Genomic DNA, 25,796 nt, shown 5'->3' with positions numbered 1-25,796 from the left:
ACTAACACATAATTTCAAGAAGGTGGGTGGATTTCTTGGTTGTGGAAACTTGAAATGATTAGTGTGAAGAGAACACTTATCATTTTAGTATCAATGGCCCGTCATTAACATGGGGGCCACTGAAATTTTAAAAGGCCGAGATCCGATGTTTATATTTCACCCATCTTATTTGCTTGTTATTTACTCTAAGCTGACTCTGTGTATTGCAGAGAAATGTATCACTGACATTCAACCAATTTAGTTTATAAACAGTCTATCAGCAGTCATGTACTGTTTGATTTGATCACACCTGAACTAGAGCTCAAAGTGCTCTCCGATAGACTTAGGGTGATATAAGAATATACCGTTAATGTTTAGGGAAGATCACTCCTGTTTTATTTATTTTTTTCCATAGTATTAGTAATATCTTTAAAATAATTTTTTTCATTATATTATGTAGGCACTATGCGTTTTATCACTACAAATATTAATTTATTACTTACGTACTAACCCATATCTTGCCAGCGTTCCTTAGCTTGTAAAATAACTAATTAGATTAACAAAAAACTAGTCTATTTTTTAAAAAAAACAATAATGATTAATTGCATTAATTGGACAATTTTTACTTTCTCGTATACTTATATAAACTATCAAGTTATTTGATTACAGTTTTAACCATTACATACATGTATATCTTTAAATCTTGACATGATTAAACCATGACGGAGAGTGGTGCTGCAAGCTATCTGCGACAAGCATATTATGTTACATAAACGTACTGAATTGACAAGACATAATATTTTATGAAGTAGCATATATGTTAATTACACAAGGGCATACGAAGCATAGCTACTTTAAATTGTCCTTACATTAATTTATGTTAGATCACTCGAATATAAACTCTGTGTATGTTTAATTGTATGTATTTTAAAATGCAACCTAAAAAAAAAATCAAACCATTTGTTTTCCAAAAATGACGTGTAGATTATAATGCAATATGAGCACATGTGTGTGTGTGTTTCTGTTTGTCTGTGAACACGGTAACATGAGCACAGTTACATCTTGGTTGACGAAATTTCATATATAAGTATCATATTAAATCCGTTTCCGGTACCGGAAAAGGAACTTTTTCTACTTTCAGTTTTTCTGAAGCCTATAACTTAAATACTGTTTGAGTTAGACGGAATTCCCCCCCCCCCCCCCCCCCCCCCCACACACAAACACACACACACACACGCACATATATATATATATATATATATATATATATATATATATATATATATATATATATATATATATATATATATATATATATATATATATACTATATATATATATATATATATATATATATATATATATATATATATGTATATATATATATATATATATATATATAAAAGATCTAATGCTCTGTTTTCTGAAAAATGTGAATTAATTTGCGGTAACCAAATCAACATGCAAACCGCCCAGTATAATTTAATTAATTCATAACTAAATAATTAAGCATCAACTTAAGTCCAATTTGATCTGTAGTAACTTTGAGAAAAATAGATGTTTCTACCTCTGTAAAAAAAGTAAATCCGGAGCGATGTTTTCTAAGTATGTTAAAACAAGCAAGGATGAAAATACAAGACATTTCTACATGCCTAACGTTTTTCTTTTCTTGTAGTATTTCTCTGATACATATTGTTCCTATTATTTATTCACCACTTCTTAATCGATTATTTCCCCTCCCTCTGTGGCTCATTCTTCATGGTGATTTACCCTTCCTGAAAGTCTCTCAAAGTTCCTATTGTTTATAAAACGTTTTCATTTAAATATAGTACTTTTTTAAATGATACAAACACATCTATCATATTGTAATATTTTTTTTTATTTTTCATCACGTTTCTACTAGTATAATTATAAAATCATCAAACTAAATTTACATTTGATTATGTGTTGTGCATAATCAGTAAATCATTTGGAATATAAGTAGAGTTATAAACGGCATATATTAAACATCGGGCTATTGGAATGCTGGATATATTCAGTACATGTTATCTGTATTATAGATTAAAGCATACACATTTTCATACGATGTGATCTATAAAAGAAGTAAGTAGTTGAGCGAATTACAAAACTAATTCATATTGGATTGATGATACATGCTTGATAATTGTGAAGTGACAGAAGTTTATACATTTCTGAAAGTAGTATAGTTGTAAATTCTGGTTTTAGAGTATTTAAAATCGTGTTACATATCTGGATTACATATATAAATAAGGTAACACTCACCAAGCACTTCTACAAACTGACAATAGAAAATGCACTGTACCAGGATAAACTAGCATTTTGATCAGCATGATCGACTTTAAAGAAAAGCTCTTGACCTTTCTTCATGTCAATAACTACTGACCCAGCAGCGTTGGTATTGGCAAATTTAACTTCGGTGCTCAGGCACAGAATGTCTTCAGTGTAAACACCAACTTGAACAAATTTCTTGCCCCATTCGTTTAGAGTCACAAATACAAGATATAAACCATCATGTGGTGATAGAAATTTTCCTGTTGTTTGATTGAAATGTTGACCGTTGTACTCACGGACATCACCAAATTTTAAAATTATCGAATCAGTACTCACTGGTGTAGTGTAAGCAAGCTGTATTTGACAAACATATATGTGACGTACCAGGTTCTCTGTCAAATAAAAACATTTCATCAGCTTCATAACAACTTAACTACAACGTATTCAACCTAATTTTACTAAAATATTTCGTTTTTTGTGTTTCCCAAAAATATTCATAAAATTATACAACGCTATGTTAGAAGCCATTTTATTGTTAATATCGCAAGACCAACGAAACTAAATGTCATTGTTTCTCAGTACTTTCACGAGACAGGTATTGTAATCTTGCTGAAGGTAATTTGTTGGACAATAATGACTTTATATTACTTTACTTTTTTCTGTCTTCAATGAAATTACGTCATCATGCGTAACTTCACAGGTTAATTACACTCTCGACAACTCAAGTTTGCAATTGTTTTTTACACCCTTTGTCTGGTTAGTGGCAGTAAAACATCATCAGAAGAGAGAGCACCAATAAACACCAGTGTTGGGCATAAAATGGTAGCGGGTGGTTAGAAGAATTCTAGAGTTAGTATGTCTAGTCAATGTACTCAAACGAGAACAGTCTACCAATTATTCGAAAGTGCCATTAAATATTTTTAAAAATTATGCACGTTGTTAATAAAATAAATATTGTTATATAGATATGAATGTGTGATGTTTGCTGGACTTTACTAAAGATTGGAGGTAATTTATGGTTTTAGTTATTCTGTAACTAGGGAAAAACATTTAAAATTCTAAAAACAATGTGATTGTATTTATTTTCACCGAAATTGAAAACAAACAAAGCTACACTTTGAAAATATTATCAACAACGTTTTTGAGTACAATTCATTTGAGGTTTTTTTTTTAAAATAGGGTTTTTAGAATATCGATCATAGAATTCCTATAGATCCATTCATTGTTTGTCTTACGAAATTGAAATTTCTGGTTATAGCTTGAGCTTGATGAAAATAAATAGAAAAGTAGCCTTAAACAAAACAAATATTCTAAACTATTTAGAATGTTCAGGCTTATTTTTTTTTTTTACGGTCGCTTTGTTTGCAAAATCTAAAAACCAAAAAAAGGTTTTTATCCATGTCAACAATAATGATGGAAGAATTATTTTCAACTTGGTAATGTCTGTTAACAAATTGAGAATGTGTACAGCAATGTAAATAAGCACAATTATTTACAAGTTTCGTAATATGAGTTTGATTTTGATGGAATTAAACATTTTAAAACGCAAGTAAAAATCCCCATTTAAAGCTATATTTTAAAAAAAAAACTAGCTGCTTTTAATGAACTTATATTTAGAAATCTAGGTTGATATGAGAGCCACCCATTATGTTTAGTAAGCATACAGGCTAACATTCAGGCCAAAGAAAAATTAATATATTCAAGCTAATATAAATAATAATCTAGTCATAGTTTTAAATTATTTACAGCAACTGACCAATTTTATGAAAATCTGTTGTCAGCCTTAAGACATCATTTTCCATAGCATCAATCTAAATAAAACAAATATTACAGCATTGTTTAGTTTTGTTTTTAATAGCTAAAACATTAAAACTATTTTGAATTTTGTAACAATTACATTTACTGACCAATCCTTTATTAAAACTCATATTGATGCATGCATATGTTAGATATTTATCGGTTTAATCAGTAGATTCAATTAAAAATCAATGAATAATACAATTACGGAAAATGTTTAATGTTTATAAAGCTGCATGTGCAGAACTAACTTCATTAAATTAATTCAAAATGTGAATGCCTAAAATATATTTACCTTCATGTTTTTGTGCCCACTAGTTGAGAATTTTCCAGTAAACTTTTGAAACACTCTATCCATTGACATTTGTCTTTGTTGTAGTAGCTTACATATTATATTTTGCTAAAAAAAAGTATAGCAGAAAAGTATTTTTTTATTGTACATTAAATAATATAAATAGTACACTGATATCTGAACATCTTTAAACACGATAGTACATACTTAATAAATGATTTTTAAGTTTTAATAATCTAAATTGTTTTTGTGGAAAGCGTTTTCATCACAATATTACCACATTTTTCAAAACAATATTATCCTTCCTTTAAGTAAAAGCAAAAGTTATTTTACCTTAGAAAACAAATCATCAAGCTTTTGTCTTGTACTGATTAATTCTTTCTGTCCATCTTCTTGTAAAGCAGATATTAAATCAGATTGTTTGTTAACTCCTTGTGTGGCATTAACTATTTTATTTTTTTGATCTTGAATTTCTTCATTTATTTTCTCTATGTCGTTTTCATATTTTTTCACTACTGGCGACAGTTTATCTATACTTGAGATTAAAGCAGATTGTTTTTGCTTTAACTTTTCAATTTCTTCATTCATATCACAACATTTATCATCTTGTTCATTTATTTTCTTTCTTATGTTTTTAAACTTCTGCTTGTGTTGCTTCGATAGTTTTTCAATATTTTTCTCCATATCATTTTGTTCTGTTACAACGGCGTCCTTCCATTGTTTTATTTCTAATATATCTTCTTCCGTCCGTTGTTTTGTGTCTTGTAATAATGATACAGTTTTCTCAATCAGATCTATTCTGTTAACTATGTCTAAACAGGAACAAATAAAGATCAAATTTAAATGAAAAACAACTTCAATTTGGCCTTTACAACACATTTGTGAAAATAAATGATAAACGATACGTGTTTTTTTTAAACTGTGTCATTAACTGCAATTTAAAAATAACTTATCGTCACACAAAAACAAGACCCCACATTAAAAAAGACGTCACACCTCAGACGTTTTTTTTTAAAAACACCTATTTCGGCTGAGCATGTAACTGACCACACTACCCCTTCATATGCTGAGGTCACAAAAACAGGTCAACTCTACTTTACCTGCCCAGTATTCCGCCAACTCTTATGTCTTTTAAAATACCGATTTCGGCTAAGCATGGGTCAGACCACACTATTTCTTCATATGCTGACGTCACAGGTGAACTCTACACATGCCCAACTCTACTTCACCAGCAAAGTGTCCCACCAAGTCTCAGGGAACATGTTTTATTGTGTGAAAACACGTATTTCGGCTGAGAATGTGTCTGACCACACTATCTCTTCATATGCTGAGGACACAGAAACAGGGGAACTCTACTTGACCTGCCCCGTGTCCTACTAAGTCCCGATAGGCAACTTTGTCATTCACATCTATAAAAAAAGAGAAAAAAAAGTAATTACATTTACATGATATGTCTCGAACCCGTACCACCCGCATAGGTAGCTATTACACTATCAACTCGGCTATCTTGGAAGTTACAATCATGCGAAAAATTAGCGGTACATGTAGATCTAATATAGTCCGCGTAAGAAACGTAAGTTACGCAATAGGCCCTAGATCTAGTATTAATTCAAAATAAATTTTATCCCAAATCAGCCAATTTCATAGCTAAACAAAAAGGGTTTATAAAAATAATTAAGGCCTGAAATAGTTTAGTTTAGAAACTCATTATTAACATAAATCTAGATCTAGATCAGAAGTAGATTACGGTTAGCTTGCTTAAGGCTAGTTTTTTCTAGATCTAGAATATAGAATAGATCTAGAACCTAGTGATAGATAAATCACATGTATTCACGAATTAGACGATCCTTGAAGGTAAAAAGCAAAGATGTATATCAAATATTTAAAGACTAACATAGTTTTATAAAAAAAATTAACAGTTTAATTGTTTTATAATTGATTTTATTTTTAACTAATTAATTTTTGTTTGAACTATATTCAAGATTTTAAATCTAGGATTGACTTTCCCTTCGTCCAACCTCTGATCTGAAGATCTAGAGAAATTTAATGTATATTCAAATTGTTGAAAATTGATAATAGTTTTGGAACCTAATAAAAACAGCAAACGGACGCATCGTTAAGGCTATAGCCTATAGAAAATTAGCTTTATAATATATTTTTGAATGGGCAAATAAATCGTCAATGGAAGCCGCCATCATTGTTATAAAAAGTAAATAAATCATGTGATATCACTATAAGTATAGTCATTGTTCTGAACTTTTATAATTAATGTGGTTAATCTAGCGTCTTTAAATTAATTTGTGATAAACAGTTTGGTCAAAAATAACATTATTATTTACCCAACTACGTATTTCACAGCTCTACACATAGTGTAACCAAACGGACAAAAAAAATGCAAACAGGTAAACAAACTTGAGTTTTAGTATTATATAGATAGATGTGCATTTGAAAAAAAGGTAAAACGTATCTAGTTATACATATTTAATTAAATTCGAGACATACAAATACATCTATATTCTTAACCTTTGTAACTTTTCTTATCGCAACATTTTTTTTACCTGTTGGAAGTTCTATTAGGGATTGTCTCGAAGCCAGATTTACAGTTGACGCTGTATATGTGACCGAGTGAACGCGTTCCGTATCATCTTGAACGTCGTTGCTTTGATCTGTTTCTAAAAATGTTATAAAAAAGGGAAAAATATTAATAATTTTTCAATAATATTAAGAGCATATATCACAGCATTTTGAAAGTTACATCGTTTTTATATGTCTGTGATGCAATTGCAAACCTATGGAGCACTCGTTTAATTAAACTCTACTTAGCAACATTAACATTGGTACTGAAATTCTTAATGCTTACGTCGATTGATTCAAATATATATTATTTATATATAAAATGTATTGCACTATCAAATTTTTAATAAAATATATAATGTCTAAACAAACGTATTAATGCTGAAGATAAATCCAAGAAATCCTGGGTGGCTGTGTCCAACACTTGTTGTAACTCGAGATAGGTCAATGACCTGTCGTCTTGTGTATCTTCTAACCAGGTCTTGCTTTTTTTCATTGCCTGTTGATTTTAAATTGATACGTATTGTATTCAATTTACATGTATTTTCTAAAAAATGTAAGAAAAATCTAAAGCGTTTTTACAAAAAAATTAAAAGGCACCGATATTATTTCTAACCAGCCAGCTACATAATTCAACAAACCTACATTGAATTACTGTATATTAAAAATGTACATTCGCGTATTTGTCTTACACTTTTCATAGCTTTCATGACAGGTTCCATAACTCCTATCTGTTCTTCCAAATATCGCATATGCTCTGTAACTAGCTTGGCCTGAATTCTTGGACGCATCTTGAAAAAGAAATGTATCTCGACTGTGTTAACCACTGGCTTGATTTCTGTGTCTCATATAATAACGTGATTAAATAATAACATATATTAACCGTTATTATTCATTGTGAGTAGGGCCAACACCATTTACTGTCCTGAAAACGTAACCGCCATATTCATATTTGTAACTTAAAGCATATATCTTAGATTTGTAGGTTTTTACCACTTACATTATTTCTTTGATGTCAGTAACGCAAACCCGTCGAACTCCGAAAATGTAAATTTTACAGGGGAGACAAAAAGCTAGTTATTTTATTGTTGATCGCTTCTATAAAAAAAAATAATAATGATACGTGCTAAAAAACTCTATACCAATTCCGAGTATGCTGTAGCGTTTTAAAATGAGTTGTGTTAATATTTACAGAATCATAGCAGGTTTTAAAAGATAGTCGGTTTTGCTTTCTCGTATATACAGAGTATAGAAAAAGTATTGTAATCGTGCAAAAAAAAGATGTTTACAAATCTGGACGTTTTACACCTCCCTGAGTCGGAAAAAAATAATTTTGCAATATTGTCCGTATTATGTCTTTGTGTATGTTTATATATGTGTGTGTATGTGTGTGTATGTCTGTAAACACGATAATTTGAGTACCGTTACAACTAGGTTGATGAAATTTCATAATATAAGTATTACATTAAAATGGTAGTTCCTTATCACCTTTTGAGCGATTTCCGATAACCGGAAGTCTATAACTTGAGTAGGCCTACTATTTCAGATCGATAAACTAAATTTAACATCTAATTCTCTGCCTTCTGTCAAATTTTGAGTAATTTCAGGTAGTAAAATTACGTTTTTTTTTTAAAAATAATTTTGGAGAAACAACTCTATTACTCAACTATTGAAGTTGAACAACATCCATTCTGTATCAGCTACACTGTCATGTCAAGATTGTGTTTTACACTTTATAATATAAAAATACAAGGAACTATAAACTAGCTAGCTTGCGTACCTCTTATCACGGATACTATTTTATTTTACTTTTTGTTAGAAAATCACATTCTTAAATACAATTAGGCCTTACCTTCACGTTTTTACTTTAGCCTGGGAAAGGTACACAGCTACAATCTTACAACATGGCCGCTTTTTTAATTGCTAAATTCATTCCAAGAAGTGTTAGGTAATACCGGAATTTTCCGTGAATATTTTCAGTTTTCTTTTCAGAAGCAGTTAATGTTTAGTTGGAAATTATTTTTTTCATTTTAAACCAAATAAAAAAGAAACAAAAGCAACATAATTTTAAGAAATAATGGAAACGCACAGTAATTAAGGAAAAAAATCAACAAAACTATACACATTAAGCACGTGCTTCAAAATAGCACTACAGTTGAGTCTAATATGACGATTCCTATAATTACCAATAGGTATAAAGCATTCACTTTGCACAAATAGATCTATTCAATCAAAATATAACCCTTTTAGCCTACAGCTCTAAAAAGTAAACTTATTGGCACACTTATCATGCATAACAATTACGTGAACAACCATATTGAGCCATTAATAATTCAACATGTTTCCAAGCACTTGAAATTAAATATTTAATTATATCCTTTTTATTTTAATATCTCAAATAAAACAGTACTAACACTGTCGTTTGCTTTATTTATAACTAAACTATGTTATGTGATTGCTTTGAGATGTGTATTGAGGGTTAAAGACATGGTGTAAAACATATAAACTGTGTCGACTTGAGATAAATATACAAAACATTACAGCGTACTCTTTTTTAAACGGTTGTTACATTTTTTATTATTCTAAGTATTTATAGATTTTTTTTGTTGTGCTTCTATACATTAATGATAGTAAAATTACTGACAGTGGATAACTTTGCTTCTTCATCAGCGTAGTCTACTTCAAAGTAAAGTTCTTGACCGTTCTTCATGTCAACAACCACTGACCCATCAGTGCTAGTCCAGGCTGAGTTAACTGCAATAAACGTCCGCCACTGTTTCTTTTCCCATTCATCTAGGGTGACACAGACGAGATATAAACCATCACGTGGTGACACAAAGGTCACTGTTCTCTGATTTAAATATTTACTGTTAAATTATCTAACTTCACCAAATGTTTTAATTATTGAATTGATTGTGACCGTTGTCTTATCTACCAGTCGGATATAACAACAACATCTGTTACATTCACGTATCGAGTAGAAAAAATATTTTATGTTATTTGTTTCACAACATTGTTACACGAACGTTAATTATTAGGTCCTCTTAAGTAATTTGACTTGAGTTTGTGGCCGCATCTAAAGCAAACAAATATACGCTTAATGGCTTTAATTACATAAACCTTTGCTAAGAGATAAAAACGATTTTTTTTTTAAATTTTAAATCCTTTCTTCATAATTGTAAGTTAATGATTTTTTTGTGAATTCATGTTTAATTACTTATCTATGATTCATTATGGTCATGATATGTGGTTTTCAAGTTTAAAACCGGTTAACTCAAAGATAATTAAAATTAAACCAGAAATCATTGAATCAGCAGAATAATTGTATACTGTGGTAAGGGTATTCTGGAATTTACCAGCCTTTTCTCGTCACCACCGTCAACCTCTTCTATTAGGTTATACACTTTTAGAACAGAACCCCTAGTTGTCGTAATTATAATTGTATATCGTTTGACTAGTAAATAGATATAAACAACACTGAGTACAGCAAGACATATATCACTAAGATCAAAATGACACATATAGTCTCTATTGTCAGAATACTGGTTAACTTTTTTCTATGGTCAAAGTATATTTTAAATCAAGCCTTGATATACAAGAATCTTGATTATTTATAGGATATTTTAACACATTTCTCAACCATCAACTGAAACATATTATAATTTTAAAGACAGCCCTACAATAAAACGCCAACCTTGCAATAGATTTTATGTCTGATATTTTGTTGGACTTCATGCTGTCTGTACCTAGACCCTAATGCAATAAAAAAATACACCGCATGCGCATGAGTAACATAAAAAACACCACATGTGAACGATTATGTAAATACATTTAAACAGAATATACAGGTACAACAAAGATATTAATTTATTACATAGTACGTTGTCTTTTTAAAATATTTATTGAAACTTTCTTACTACTAGCAATTCATATTGTTTTAATTAATTATAATTGGATAACAATTAGTTTAGGATGTGTCCAATTTTTAAATCTTAGGTCATCCTCGACTGGACATGTTGACCTAACGACACTGACGCTCCCACGGCCTAAATTCACAGTCGTTGATTTGTTTACGGTCCACGTCAGCACTGGCCGCCTCTACTGGAACAACTCTCTTTGATTCCTGCAACTCTCTGACCGCAGGCACGTCATCGACTTGGTCGGCCACAACAACAGCCAGGGTAAACAGCAGACAGGCAATCACGACAGCTTTCATTTTCTAGAAGAAAAACAGCTTATATTTTTAAAAAAATTCGCTAAAGTATTTTGAATCTAATAAAAAAAAATACAATGTAAAACGAAATAGCCTTCTTGTAGTACAAAAACAGCTATATTTAAATAGAAAATTAAAAACAGTTTTGAAATTAACGTTAATTTAGATCACCTAATTTGTCTATCAACAATGAAATGACAGACCATTTTAAAGCGCTTAATGGTTTGTTTAAGAATATTTAGTTGCAATCAAAATCTTGTTTGTTAATATAGACATTTTTAGAATTGATTCGTGGAGAAAAAATTTCATCTTGATCTAAAACATCAGCGATTTCAAAAACCTTAAACAAGCAAATTGTATTCCACATTGAAAGATTAACTTTTAAATTTGCATATTTTTAAAATAATTTTCTAATTTCATTGTTATGGTACATTTGCATATTTACAAATAAGTTTTTTAAAAATAAATTTAGTTTGATCTAGAACAAAATATTTCAAAATGCTTTATAATCAAATCATTCGATTAACCCACTGAATTCGTTTGAGAACAACAAAACGATTAGATTATGTTACAGTTATCAAATACTCCAACCTGCGAACACCTCCCTCTACCACGACTAATCAGACTAAACTTACCAAAAATATAGACTCACAGAGACTCAGGTAGACGTACAATGTTGTTTATAGACCCCTATGTCAAACAAAATAACTGCTGATGTATAAATAGACATTACCATGTGTACAAACAAATTGTATGGAAAAAAGTATCTATAATATATATATATATATATATATATATATATATATATATATATATATATATATATATATATATATATATATATATATTTATATATTATGTAGGCTGTATATATATTGTATACAATAAGTGCTTGGAAAACAACGTTTTACTGTATTAGTTTTCTAAAATGAATTTAAAAACGTGTATGCATACGTTTTTATACTCCTTACCTCTGTAAAACTGAACTGGTTTTGTTGCAACAAAGAAGAGACTACTTGCCCCTGTGTATGACTGTACACCTTGCTTTAAAACGGATTTAGCTAAGTAGCCGGAATTTATACAGTTTGATCACGTGATCGATATCAGCTGGAGCAGATTATAGTGTCTAGTAGCTTATTTGGGAACAAGAGAACAGGATTAAGTTATTAAGGTATAATATTTTAGGTGATCATTATTTATGTTTCTGTCAGACGTTTTTTTTCCGGTGAGGGGGGGGGGGGGGAGAATTCTCTTGATACTTTTCGTTAGGGAGGGTGGGGGCGGTCTAACATTTCCGAGGGGGAGAACAATGGTAAAATTATATTTTCTATATAAATTCCAATTCGATCTTTGAAAGGAGGGGGGGGGGGGGATGACCGTAGACGTTTTTCGTCCACCCCTCTCCCCCTTCCCCCCCCCCCCCCCCGAAGAGATGCCTGGAAGAAACTGATCATTATTTGAAAATTTATAAAGTGGGAAACACATGGTTGCATGTAGAATACACTCACAATGGATAGCACCCATGCATTAATACCACTTTAGAAGCCCTGCTTTTAAATGTATACAATATTGCAAAGATTTACTAAAATATAACATGTAAAAAGATTTGTTTTCAAAGACATCCCAATACACAATCTAACACCACGTGTTTCAATTTTAGCCTTAAGGCTAAACTCCTGGATTAAGAACACATTACGTTCTTATTGAAGTGTATATTTACTAATCGCTGCGTGTATTTTTTACGATGCTACAATCTGGATAGCGGGCGTTATTAGTTTGTGTTTGATATATGATGAATACTCTAAGACCTGATTGTTAATGGTAAAAAGAATAATTGTACCGTAATACTGAAAATAATAAGATTCAACTAATAAAAGGTTCTGAGCAACTTCTCTACCGGGAATTAAGTAAGTGTATAGTAAAATATGGAGTAGTCTACAGTCACGTGAACTAAGTCACGTGTAGGGTGAGCTCTAAAAGTGGTACTCACATTTAGTAGCTAGTAACAGTAAGAAGAATCAATGATGAAAGCCAGGTTTGATGAACACATGTCTTTGCAAGGGTTTACAGCATGTAAACTTACTTATCAATCCAACGAACACGGGTCAACTCAATGCCCGCAGTGTACTGCCTGTGTAAAATTATAAGCTACTTAATAAACACAACGTTAACTACAAGAGTATGCTACATAAGAATGTATTAGACTTTGAAAATACTTAGGAACATTGATAAAAAATATGAGTTACAAAAAATGTTTAGTATGTAAATGATACTTCTTTTTCTTCTTCGTTCTTAATTTTTGTCTTGGAAGGGATCCCCCTCCAATACAATTAAAAATACGCGTCAACTGTTTATGCGCCATTCATTGACTCCGATTTCAGCCTGCATTTTTTACTTTCTCGTATAGAGAAAGTCTTGTAATCGTGCAAAAAAAAATCGAGATTTTTACAAATTTCGACGTTTTAAAACTCACTGATACGGAAAAACATAATTTTGCAATCCTGTCCGTAAGTCTGTGTGTCTGTGTGTCTCTCTGTCTGTGTGTAAACACGATAATTTGAGTACCGTTAAAGCTAGGTTGATGAAATTTCATATATAAGTATTTTATCAAAATCGTAGATCCTGATCAACTTTTGAGCGATTTCCGATAACCGAAAATGGTACTTTTTCTACTTTGAATTTTCAAAAGCCTATAACTTGAGTACTATTTCAGATAGATAAATGTAAGTAAAAGATCTAATTCTCTACCTTCTGTCAAATTTTGAGTAATTTCCGTTGACCGGAAGTACTAATTTACGCTATTTTCGATTTCTCAAAAAATGCATGTAAATTTATAAAGTACTAGCCGTCCCGGCCAGGCCCTGCTCTGGCTTCTGTGAAAAACCTTTATGTTAAAGACCATCACCTGTGTGTTTAGTAATCATCATAAACCCGGCATTGCCCACCCAAACCACAACCAACCAAAACCAAAACAACAAAACGCAAACATAACGCTAACACAATTACAAATACAAACGAAAACAAAAACCTAACAACCAACCCAACCACAACCACAAACACCAATACAAACACAAAGAAAAAACAAACAAAAAAGCTAACGAAAACAAAAACCTAACAACAAACTCAACCACAACCACAAACACCAATACCAACCAATAACAACACACAAAAAAACGAAAAAGCAAACGAAAACAAACCAAATCCAAACGCAAAACCAACCAAAAACACAAATACAAACCCAAAGAAAAAAACACAAACAAAAACGAAAAAAGAAAGAACAAAAATGAACCAAATCAAACCGCAACCACTAACGCAAACCCAACCTAAACACAAAGAAAACACTAACGCGAACATAAACGCAAAGTGCTCACAATTTTCTCACCCTCGGAAATTTTAGACCGCCCCCACCCTTCATAACGAAAAGTATCAAAAGAATTCCCCCCCCCCCCACCGAAAAAAAAACGTATGAAAGAAACATACATAATGATAACCTAAAATATTATACCTTAATAACTTAATCCTGTTCTCTTGTTCCCAATTAAGCTACTAGACACTATAATCGGCATCGATCACGTGTATAAATTCCGGCTACTTAGCTGAATCCGTTTTAAAACAAGGTGTAGGCCTACAGTCATACACAGGGGCAAGTAGTCTCTTGTTTGTTGCAACAAAACTAGTTCAGCTTTACAAAGGTAAGGAGTATAAAAACATATGCATACACGTTTTTAAATTCATTTTAGAAAACTAATACAGTAAAACGTTGTATTTATTGTTTTTTCTTTGTTGCAACAAAACCAGTTCAGCTATACAAAGGTAATGAGTAAAAACCCATGCATACACGTTTTTAAATTCATTTTAGAATACTAATACAGACAAACAATGTATTTATTGTATACAATAAAAAGCCTACATATATATATATATATATATATATATATATACACATATATATATATATATATATATATATATATATATATATATATATATATATATATATATATATATATATAATTTATATTTTTTCCATACAATTTGTTTGTACACATGGTTATGCCTATTTATACATCATAAGTTATTTTGTTTTAAGGGTCTATAAATAAGTCATATCCATGCATGATTAAAGGAGGTGGGATGAAGAGCGATGATAGTTTGGATGTTTATCGCTATATGTGCAAAGGAGGTGGGATGAAGAGCGATGAGTGTTTGGATGTTTATCGCTATATGTGCAAAATTGTGGGTGGGGTGACTGAAAGGATAACATCTTAGGGTGATATTTTAAAATGAAGAATTTTAATAAAATCTACTTAAGGGACAGCTTCTTAAATTCAAGTTTTGAACTAAAGTATTACGTGTCAACCTATGCAAATTGAATCCGATCTCAGCTTGCTTATCTTTTTGTATTCCTTCCATAGTCTTTGTCCATCAAAGAACAAACTACAAGTTTTCTCTCTATGAAGAGTTTATGTCACCAGTTATCGAAACTATCTACCTGAGGTTTCGGACTCGAGATTTTGGGTTTAGCAACCATGAGCTTTAGTATTATTAGGATTTTAATATGCTTATTTTTTGTCACCTAAAAAAACGATGATCTCCATTTTTTTCTAAAATATCACGTTGTTTAAAAAAAACACCATGTATTAATGTTGAACAAAAATATAGCGGATGCTTAATGTTTATAGACTTGTCGGACTATATGAAATCAGTTTTGATTTACAGCCGTCAATTTAAGTACAGTCAAGTTAGGTGGTTAGCATGTCCTTTCTCCAGGGCTATAGAGAGCTGACATGCTTTTCTGTAGGCTATTTTCTCCACTTGTCCCCAGGTGTATTTAGTCTATTTGAAGACAACTTACAGGTCACGTCTTCGGGTCTTATCTCATTTTATGTTACTGTTTTATATTATTATAATATACTGTATATTGTATTCAGGTTTAAAAAAGCATACCATACATTGATTAATTCATATAATTGTACTTCTATCCCCAGGAAATGAAATCTGTATGTTTGGTCGTCATGTTCCTGTTCCTCTCTGCTGTCTTTGCTGACCAGAGAGCCGCTGGACCAAAGGACGTTGACCAGCCGGTAGAAAGAAATCTGCTACGGGAATCAGAACACTCTGACCTGGATACAAGACAGGTTCTGGAATGTGATACCTACAGTCTACCCCCAAATTATCCCCCCTCTCTGTATAAGTGTCGTCCCCGTATCTAAATGACAGTTTTGTCAAATATCTAATAAGTCAATGTCAAAACTTTGATTAAAATAAACATTTAAAATGCAATTTCGATCGTACTTTAATTAATTTGCAGACAAAATAAAATTCAGATTTAAAAAAAGAAATGCATATTTTAAGTACTTTATTTCATAGTAAAAACTGTAATTACTGTATATCTACGCCACCACAAGCAAAAAAAACAAATCTCAATTTTTACCTCAGACACATAGTTTACAGTTTTAGTCTTACAGTTTTCATCATCGGCTTGTAAGGACTGATACAGATTTACAATAGTAATACTTCTTTCGGATAAATACATTCATTAAAACCGTTTTATTTATTCATAATACAAACTTCCAATTTTTATTTTAAACCTGAAAATTTAAATATTTAATGAACTGGTGATTCAATGTTCTGTTGAGATTTGGAAGGGGTTACTTTGTTGCGATCATTTTGTTAATCAACAGAGCACGATGATCGACATGAAGGTCAATTATTCAAGGTCATAATTTATGCCGTATTTTTTTAACCCACCTCACTCCTCCATTCTCTTCACCACACTACGGTGCTTCATGCGATGAAAGAAATTCCCACTTAGTGGAAACATGTGTGTTACGGCCAAACGCTGGGCATCAAACGTTTCTACTTATTCCTTTTGCCGACTGAATAGCTTAACATCAGTATTTCAGCAGTTGATCGCATACCAGTTAGAAAGAAAGGAAATAGATTCGTAATTTGCGAGAGGTTTAAGCCCTGTGACGGTTCGTATCGTTTAAGTTTCTAATAAGAATTAACCTAACTACCTTAAATTCTCCAATTTTCCCGTGATTGATCATTCTAGAGTAAAAGAAAAATCATTCACTTCGTACCACCCCAATTTCTTTTTATAGAGTTAAAAACCGAGTGTTAGGTTGGTGTTTAAACAAAACAGCGTTTATTGACCGCTACGATTTGGTAAGTATATAGTACACACATTTCTGTAGCATATAGCACACAAATTTCTGTAGCATATATTACACAAATTTATGTAGTATACAGTACACAAAATTATGTACCATAGCAGCTATTAGGATGTAAGTCACAGTATATGCCTTAAGATTATCTAAATCATAAAAGGTGGGTTTAGGAAATGTTTGTTTTTATCCGCTCACGGCCTGCCCAACGGTACCTATGATGTGTCTCAACCCGAAATAAGATAAAATCACATTTTGAGTGTATCAATTGGTATCCGTACTGTATTCAAGTGTCGACCCGAACTTTAAACTTATTTCACAATACTAAGCATTATCAAAACAAAGAAACTGAGACTGCTGGGTCATGTCCCTAGTGCCAACGACCATTCCAAAACAACAATCCAGGGCAGGGGGTCGGAAAAAGAAAAGGAGGAGATAATATTGGTTGGATGGCATCATAGATTGGACTGGGCTGCCGGGAGCTGATCTACTTAGAGCAGACCAAGAAAGAGTACAGAGATTAATGAGAAAATCGTCTTTTGTTCCCTAAAAGAACCCTGAAAGTTTAAGGTTCAACGATATTTAAAACATGTATGTGAATACTTTTGTTTTTAAATAACTAATTAAATTAGGCTCATTCTTCCATTTCATACAAGAATATCTCCAAGCTGGCAGTTGCAGAATAATGTTGTGAAACAAAGTAATCTTTTAATCGGCAATGAGTATGGAAGCAATAACAAGCTTTTTAAAATAATAAGGTGCTGAAAGAATATATTTTGTTTTATTTTTTAAACAATAACAGTTTGTTGTAGTTAAGACGTGGTAATATTAATAAAATAGGCCTACTTAGTTGTTATGTTGAAATGAGTCATGGTATTTATTTTAACAAAGTAATCAGCCTATTGTAACCTAGATTCGCCTAACCCGCTGTTTCGTTTTATAGAAATATCTAATAATATGGTATTACTTGTTAACAAGTTACTCAATTGCTTTACTCGCAGTTAGACTGGTGAAATATTATTGAGCAATGACTGCCGTGAACCAACATCAGTGTTACGCTAAAACGGTTATACCTCCATTTTGCCTTGCCTACAACCCACCGCATTCTGATCCACCTCACTTTATGTACGTTATTTTAGCACACAGATCGTTGGTCATCTGTCGTAGCGGTGAATCATATCATAGGCTTGACCAACACGGGTACACAAAACACACTGTCCAGTCTAGATAGAGAAGCTAGTCAGATGAGACGCAAAACACGGGTGTATTTAAGGGAGGGGGGGGGCTGAATGTCTCTCTTACTCTTACTCTTAACCACATTTGAAAGGGTTTCGCTGTATTTAAGGGGAGGGGGGGGGGGGCTGAATGTCTCTCTTACGCTTAATCACATTCGATAGGGTTTCGCACGCGGAGTTTAGGGCCGTCGAGCCTACTCCCACGAAGAGTTTCTTCCAGGCATCTCATCGGAGGGGGGGGGGGGGGGGCACGGCCCGTCTCGAAGAAATTATACCCCCCTCCCCCGAACGAAATGAAAATATATAGAAAATATATACTTTTGACAGTGTACGCTTAACCCCCCTGCCCCCCCCCCCCCCCCCCCACGGAAATTGTTGTCCTCCCCCCGGAAAATTTCAAGTGCAACCCCGAAGAAAAAAGTCTGGAAGAAACACTGCTCCCACATTTACAGGGTCGGCGTGGTCGAGTCGATAAAGCTCATGGTTGCTAAAAGTCTCGATTTCGAACCCTCAGGTAGATGAGGCTCAATAGCTGGGGACAGCAATTTATCCAGGAGAGGTAACTCACTCCAAAATCAAACAACGATATTTGGAGTAAAGAGGGGGGGGGGGCTGACCATAGATGTTTTTCGTCCCCCCCCCCGCCCGCAGGAGTACCCGCTATGTGGACACCCGGTTCCCAGATATGATGTTGTAATAATCCTATTAGTGTTTTGATATTTTAAAGAAAATAATTGGTTGATAATTCTCAAAAATATATTTTAAAAATTGCCCCTCAACATTTGGAGACCATCAGTTGGATGCTCAGAGTTCAGTCTATCAAATAATACATATTAGAAATGTGAACTTGCAACTGGCTTTGCCACTTATGTTTATAAATAAAATATAATTGTTGTTTCTATCATGTAGTGTTTCTTGTATTACACAATATAATTTGGTTCATATATCAGCAAATAATTCCGCCAGGTGACCAAAACTTTTATAAACCTAATTATATTTTAAATTTAAATGATAACATGAAATAAAAAACAAAACATATACACTGTCAATTAAATAATTTATTGCTTATGATATCATAGTTCTGCATTCAGTGTCAGGTCATCGTGAGTCCATCTAACAGAGCAGGTAGGAAACATAATCTGGACAACCACCAATCTGTTTACGTTCCGCACTAGCCGAGTCCACCTTGACGTCTTTCTTCACCTGGCTCAGGTCAAGGTCATGTTTACTTTCCAGGCTCTGTTCAGCGCTTTGGTCAGCCATGGCGACGGCAAGGAAGATATCATTGTCTACGTGAGAAAGATTATTTAAAATAAAATTAATAACTAGAAATATGTGTTGTAACAAAGTGGCGTCGAGAGTGCTGAGTTACTCAAGTTTTATTTCAATATATTGAACAACGTGCGTTCTTACTCTCAATTTCTTCCGTTTTAAACACACACACACACACAAACACACACACAGATATAGAGAGAACACATACAATATATATATATATAACATCAGTATATATATTCTGTATATATATATATATATATATATATATATATATATATATATATATATATATATATTCTAGCCGTTATCGACTAGGGAAGGGGATGACACCAAATACACCGTAAACCGAAGTAGATTGGGGTAAAACCACATTGAAAATTTACAAATCTATATATTTTTCGATCAAGCAAATTATTATGCTACAGCCTACACGTGTGTGTGTGTGTGTGAATGTAAGTATGTGTGTGTGTGTACGTGTCTGGATGAGGGTGGCTGACACATCAGTAGAACAATAGCTGTACATTTGTTTGTGTTTAAGTAGTTGATTTGTTGTAATGAGGATGGTAAAATGAACCCTAAACATAACGGGACGGAGTAATGTCAAGTTCCCTTTAAAGCACCTCCCAACCCTGTAACGTAATGTAACATTTCCTTAGGCAACAGCACGACTATTAATTTTTTGTCTTTTGACACACACCCGTTTCCCTACACATACACACACAACCCAAACTACGATTAAATTTAATACATACAAAATGGGTTGTAAATGAATGTAAATGAAATCGCTATCTTAAACAATGTAATTGACTATTGCACAGCAGGGTTAAATATAACTTTTAGATTAAAAGTTTAAATTCTGAATATTCTAGGAGCGACAATCAATGTTAGTTAATAAAATAGCAAAATAAACTTGTGACATCTAACTATACACCCATTACAAATATATATCACTTGCATCCTGTAGTTATTCAAATTCTTTCGCTGTCTGTATGTAAATATGTCTAAACTTTCTTTGGTTTTCCTTTTTATTATCAGTATATACTATATACTAATTATGTTCCAAATATCGCGAAGGCGGGGTAAACATAACTATAATTCTAGTCGTTCCGTAGTTCTATTAGTGTTTTATATTACACAAAAGTGTGATTCTAAAGCTAGGCGCCGGTAAAAAAAAAGTGAGCAAACAGTTATTTCTCTATACCTATATAAAGGTATATCCGTATATGCGTTTCCACTAAAAAAAAGGTGGAAAAATTTTGGTAACTATGATAACGGCGGCCTTCTTGAAAAAATTAACCTCTTCGTAGGATTTCCACCATTTATAAAATATTATATTTTAAGCCTGATAAAAATAAATTCATTCTGTTCAACCATATTTTTGGTTACTCAGCTAAAACTTTTAAGTACAGATCTTCAAACTAATTTCTTATGAATTTTCGAATTTTGGATCCGGTAAAAACACGCGATTTTAGGGAGTTTTGTAGTCTTAAATTTAGTGTTTTTACCGGAACAAAAATTTGAATATTCATAAAAATATTTAAAATTGTACAAAATCGACTTGCAATCATTAACTAAACCACACAATAATTTAAAGTGATCTAAAAACTAGATATTTCCAAAGTTTACCCGCCGTTTTCTTTCCCCTAGCAATTCCTACTCTTGGTGATGTTAGGTATTCTGTAAATAGACACACAATTTATATAATACAAATTTGACTTGCAATCTCTAAGCACAACAAAATTAAAATTGATTTAAAAACTATAATTTTTTTAAGGTTTACCATCAGATTTCTTTTCTCTGACAAGTCCTACCTTAGTGATGTTAGATATTTTATACAGAAAAATCGATTTATTATTAATTATTACATTTCGATACTTCTTTAGATTTGGCATTACTACAATTAAACATCCAATTTATCTGCAAACAATCATGTAGGCCTAATATCTACTTTTATCTATTAGTGTTTTTATTTTTAATAATAATATATACTATTTATCGCCATCCACTGAGCATTTCAGCAGATGCCAACTGTCGCTGTCTTCTGCTCATGTTAAATAAGAATATTTAAATATATTCACTATAATCAAACAAGCACTTTCTACGGTATTCAATTAATTAAATAGACATCGGAATATTATAAAATGTTTAGCATTGACCTTAGGATATTTTAACTAGCTATTGTTACACAATATGTATTATATTTTTAAAAAAAAAACAACTTTAAAATCGCTTAACTAAAAAGACGAATGCGTTAAAATTTTAAATTTGCTAACAATTTTTAAAATAAAAAAGTAAGTCTAATTAAATAAATAAAGAACAGTTGAATTTTTAAAAACTTCTTAAACTATATTTATTTTTTTTAAAAGTTTACTGGACGAAAGACGTAATATTCTAAAATAAGGAGACTCCAGCTTTAAAATTAAACCATTCACGTTAAATCAAAATGTACCGACGGTTATAGGAAGGAGCAAATGTGAAGTATTGTGTAACAAAAGGTTAATTAAAGTCCAAATATGGTCAGGAAAAGAATATACATTTAAAATCTTTATATGATAGCATACTTTTTAAATATAATTTTTCGGACTATATACACTAAACTTGTTTTTTTGTGTTCATTACCTATTGATGCAGTATATCAATGCTACTGACGGAATTATAACATATTATCGTTTTTTTTTAATTTTATAATAATTAAATAAGCCTACATTTTTCTGTTTCCTTTTAAAAAGTTATTTAATAATAAAACAATACATAACGAAACATATATTGTGTTTTAAAATTGTTATTTCATTAATTTCTTAAAAACAAAAATTGCAAAGATACTTTTAGCAGCAATAAACGCATTTGAAAAAAAAAGTCAAATAGAAATTGTTTTAATGAACATTTAATAAATTGCATAAGACAATATGTATGTTGTTTAAATAGATATTAAAATATGTGAAACCAAAGCCCTTAACGATTCGATAAAATACGTTAAAAAAACATTACCTGCGGTCACAACAACTGTAAAATAAAATACAGTTTGATAGAAAAAAGAAAATAGCCTACATACATAGGATATATATATATATATATATATATATATATATATATATATATATATATATATATATATATATATATACATTTAAAAGTTACATGAATTGAATTTTAAAAATTAATGCATCTATTGTAAGAAATGTTTAAAAATATTGTAAATATCCATTCCATGAATTTTCACATGGAAATATCTAACATTGGGAATTAAAACTAAAATGCAATGGCAAACATTTTTTACTAGTTGTTTAACTTAAACTTACCAGAAGCCACAATAAGAAGAAGAAATGAAAAACAGTTGCACAGTCCCATTTTCAACTGCTAAATAAAGTCATATTTTATATTGCATTTCTAAACTGCTTTTTTGAAGAAAAAAAGAATTTGTTGAATACGCATGGTTAAAATTATTTTACCGTAGTGAAAATATTTGGCTTTAGAAAATGGTCTACTAATAATTGATAAACGGAAGAAATTTAAAATTAACAAGGTAAACAGTATTTACCAAAAACTGTTTCTCGACAATAAAGGAAAGAAACAAATGGAAGCGATATAAGGGCAGTCAATCTCGGTTGTCTGACTCTGTTCGATGCTAGAACTTATACAAGAAAATTGTATCTGTAGCGATTGATGTACTAATCCTACAAAAGAAGAGGTCGGTGAGTATGGCGCCTGTCTACACGCGGGCTTGACGCCTTTATCCAGACTTTTCTCAAACTTAAGAAATATGGCACGCTTTGGGTTAAGGTCGATCATAAATGGAGTGGGGAGGGGGGTTACGGGTGGATTTGAACTTGGGAGTTTCATGCAGTGTTTGTGTGGGTGGAGAGGGATTGTTAGCGCTATAATTTTTCGTTTGAACCCAATTTGCTTTCAACCATAAAAAATTTCTGATGACAAATATATTTCCATAGCTTAACAAACTGTTTGTTATAATAACTTAATCTTGTTCTCTTGTTCCCAAATAAGCTACTAGACACTATAATCTGCTCCAGCTGATATCGATCACGCGATCAAAGTGTATAAATTCCGGCTACTTAGCTGAATCCGTTATATCGCGCTGATCGTTAGATCGATAAAATTATGATATATCTTATTTTATCTTTTCCTTTTTGGACGATGTACTATCTAGACTTAAAACAAATTTTTATTCTAATTGCATAGACCAGGCAGCGATTAGAGATAAAACGTACTCTGTGTCGGAATTCAATTCTGGTTAGATTAAAATGTCAATTTATTTTCACCATACCGCATGTATAGGCCTACCTAGTATGCATTTTAGCAAGCGGGGTGGGGGGGGGGGAGGAAAAGGCGGGGTACGATACGGTCGAATTTTTAAAAAATTGAAACATGCGAGGAAGGTCATAGGGTGGGGGGCGTTGGGAGCGGAAAAAAAGTCACAGAAAAAAGTCACAGATTTTACTAGGAAAAAAAGTCACAGAAAAAAAAATCACAAAGGAAAATTTATTTCGAAAAAAGTAACAGAAATAAAGTCACAGAAAAAGTCACAATAATGTTTTAATGCATATGTTGCTTTGAATTGTTGAGAATTGTAAAATTTTGTCTGCTTATTGATGTTGGTTGTTGTTGTTTTTAGCATTTTTATAAACGATAAAAGCATTGTGGTTTCTAACACTAATAAGTAAAAATACTGTAACCAACCTTTGTACCGAATTTAATTAAATACGCTATAGAAATGTTAATTACAAACGAATTTTAGGCACATCATTGTGTTTTGCATGTTTGTTTTTTTGCCATTCCTTGGTCGGCTTATCCTGAGTCGACCTTATCCGTCCACATTGTGTGTTGTTGACGTTTAGCGTCAATAACAGCCTTTGTACCGTGTCAGTTTCTGCTTTGATCCTTTCCTTTGTTATGTAATAAGCGTGATAAATGTGGGCAGAACAGGTGGTTGAACTATTCTTGTAATGAGTTAACTACGTCTTAATGCATTTTCGCGCTAATTTAAAGTTAGTATTTAACAAATACTATGAAAATTGTAGGCTATATATATATATATATATATATATATATATATATATATATATATATATATATATATATATTGTATACAGTGTTTCTTCCAAACTTTTTTCTCCGGGGGGGGGGGGGGGAGCACATTTGAAATTTTCAGGGGGGGGGGGGGGCGGTAGACTTTCTTCGGGGGGCGGGGCGGACACTGTTAAAAGTACATATTTTCTATATAAATTATATAAATTTCGTTCGGGAAAAGGGGGGGGGGCGGTTGAATTTTTTCGTGGGGGCTTCGCATCCCCCCCCCCCCCCCCCGAAGAGATGCTTGGAATAAACTCTGATTGTATACAATAAGTACTTGGAAAACAAAGTTTTACTGTATTAGTTTTCAAAAATGAATTTAAAAACGTGTATGCGTATGTTTTTATACTCCTTACCTCTGTAAAACTGAACTGGTTTTGTTGCAACAAAGAAGAGACTACTTGCCCGTGTGTATGACTGTACACCTTGCTTTAAAACGGATTTAGCTAAGTAGCCGGAATTTATACAGTTTGATCGCGTGATCGATATCAGCTGGAGCAGATTATAGTGTCTAGTAGGTTATTTGGGAACAAGAGAACAGGATTAAGTTATTAAGGAATAGTATTCTAGGTGATCATTATTTTTGTTTTTTCAGACATTTTTTATCCATCCAGGTGGGTGGGGGGTGATAATGGACTTGATACTTTTCGTTAGGGAGGGTGGGGGCGGACTAAATTTCCGAGGGGGAGAACAATGGTAAAAATATATTTTCTATATTAATTCCAATTCGATCTTTGAAAAAAAAGGGGGGGGGGGCGGACCGTAGACATTTTTCGTCCACTCCTCTCCCCCCCCCCCCCCCGAAAAGATGCCTGGAAGAAAATGATCATTATTTAAAAAAAAAATTTAAGTGGGAAACACATGGTTGCATGTAGAAT

At 32.1% G+C, this 25,796-nt stretch overlaps 1 protein-coding gene and 2 long non-coding RNA genes across 6 annotated transcripts; all 3 read right to left on the bottom strand.

The window, feature by feature from the left end:
- Positions 1–1,872: 1,872 nt before the first annotated feature.
- On the bottom strand, positions 1,873–8,845 carry LOC131946135 (repetitive organellar protein-like). Of its 3 annotated transcripts, none has more exons than XM_059306784.1 (8): positions 8,787–8,845; positions 7,627–7,725; positions 7,307–7,433; positions 6,919–7,032; positions 4,694–5,172; positions 4,364–4,468; positions 4,028–4,082; positions 1,873–2,663 (listed from the first exon to the last, which is right to left on the bottom strand). In XM_059306784.1, exons 2-8 carry the CDS (start codon positions 7,723–7,725, stop codon positions 2,272–2,274), a joined length of 1,371 nt encoding a protein of 456 aa, XP_059162767.1. In that variant the 5' UTR covers positions 8,787–8,845; the 3' UTR covers positions 1,873–2,271. The 3 variants fall into 3 exon arrangements, with proteins under 3 accessions (XP_059162767.1, XP_059162768.1, XP_059162769.1); XM_059306785.1 differs by having other exon boundaries at positions 6,919–7,026; XM_059306786.1 differs by lacking the exon at positions 6,919–7,032.
- A 1,988-nt stretch (positions 8,846–10,833) lies between these two features.
- Positions 10,834–12,189, bottom strand: LOC131946134 (uncharacterized). The gene is made up of 3 exons (XR_009387661.1): positions 12,119–12,189; positions 11,783–11,837; positions 10,834–11,153 (listed from the first exon to the last, which is right to left on the bottom strand). It is a non-coding gene; the product is annotated as an uncharacterized LOC131946134 (long non-coding RNA).
- A 7,609-nt stretch (positions 12,190–19,798) lies between these two features.
- LOC131946133 (uncharacterized) lies at positions 19,799–25,349 on the bottom strand. Of its 2 annotated transcripts, none has more exons than XR_009387659.1 (5): positions 25,275–25,349; positions 23,130–23,187; positions 22,819–22,833; positions 21,457–21,507; positions 19,799–19,841 (listed from the first exon to the last, which is right to left on the bottom strand). It is a non-coding gene; the product is annotated as an uncharacterized LOC131946133 (long non-coding RNA). The 2 variants fall into 2 exon arrangements; XR_009387660.1 differs by having other exon boundaries at positions 23,130–23,184; positions 25,275–25,348.
- Positions 25,350–25,796: the final 447 nt, after the last annotated feature.

Source organism: Physella acuta, unplaced genomic scaffold (assembly GCF_028476545.2).
Source record: "Physella acuta isolate Inbredline_101_S28 unplaced genomic scaffold, ASM2847654v3 ptg000544l, whole genome shotgun sequence".
Classification (NCBI taxonomy): Eukaryota; Metazoa; Mollusca; class Gastropoda; family Physidae; genus Physella; species Physella acuta.
This window is presented reverse-complemented; position numbering and strand designations above follow the sequence as displayed.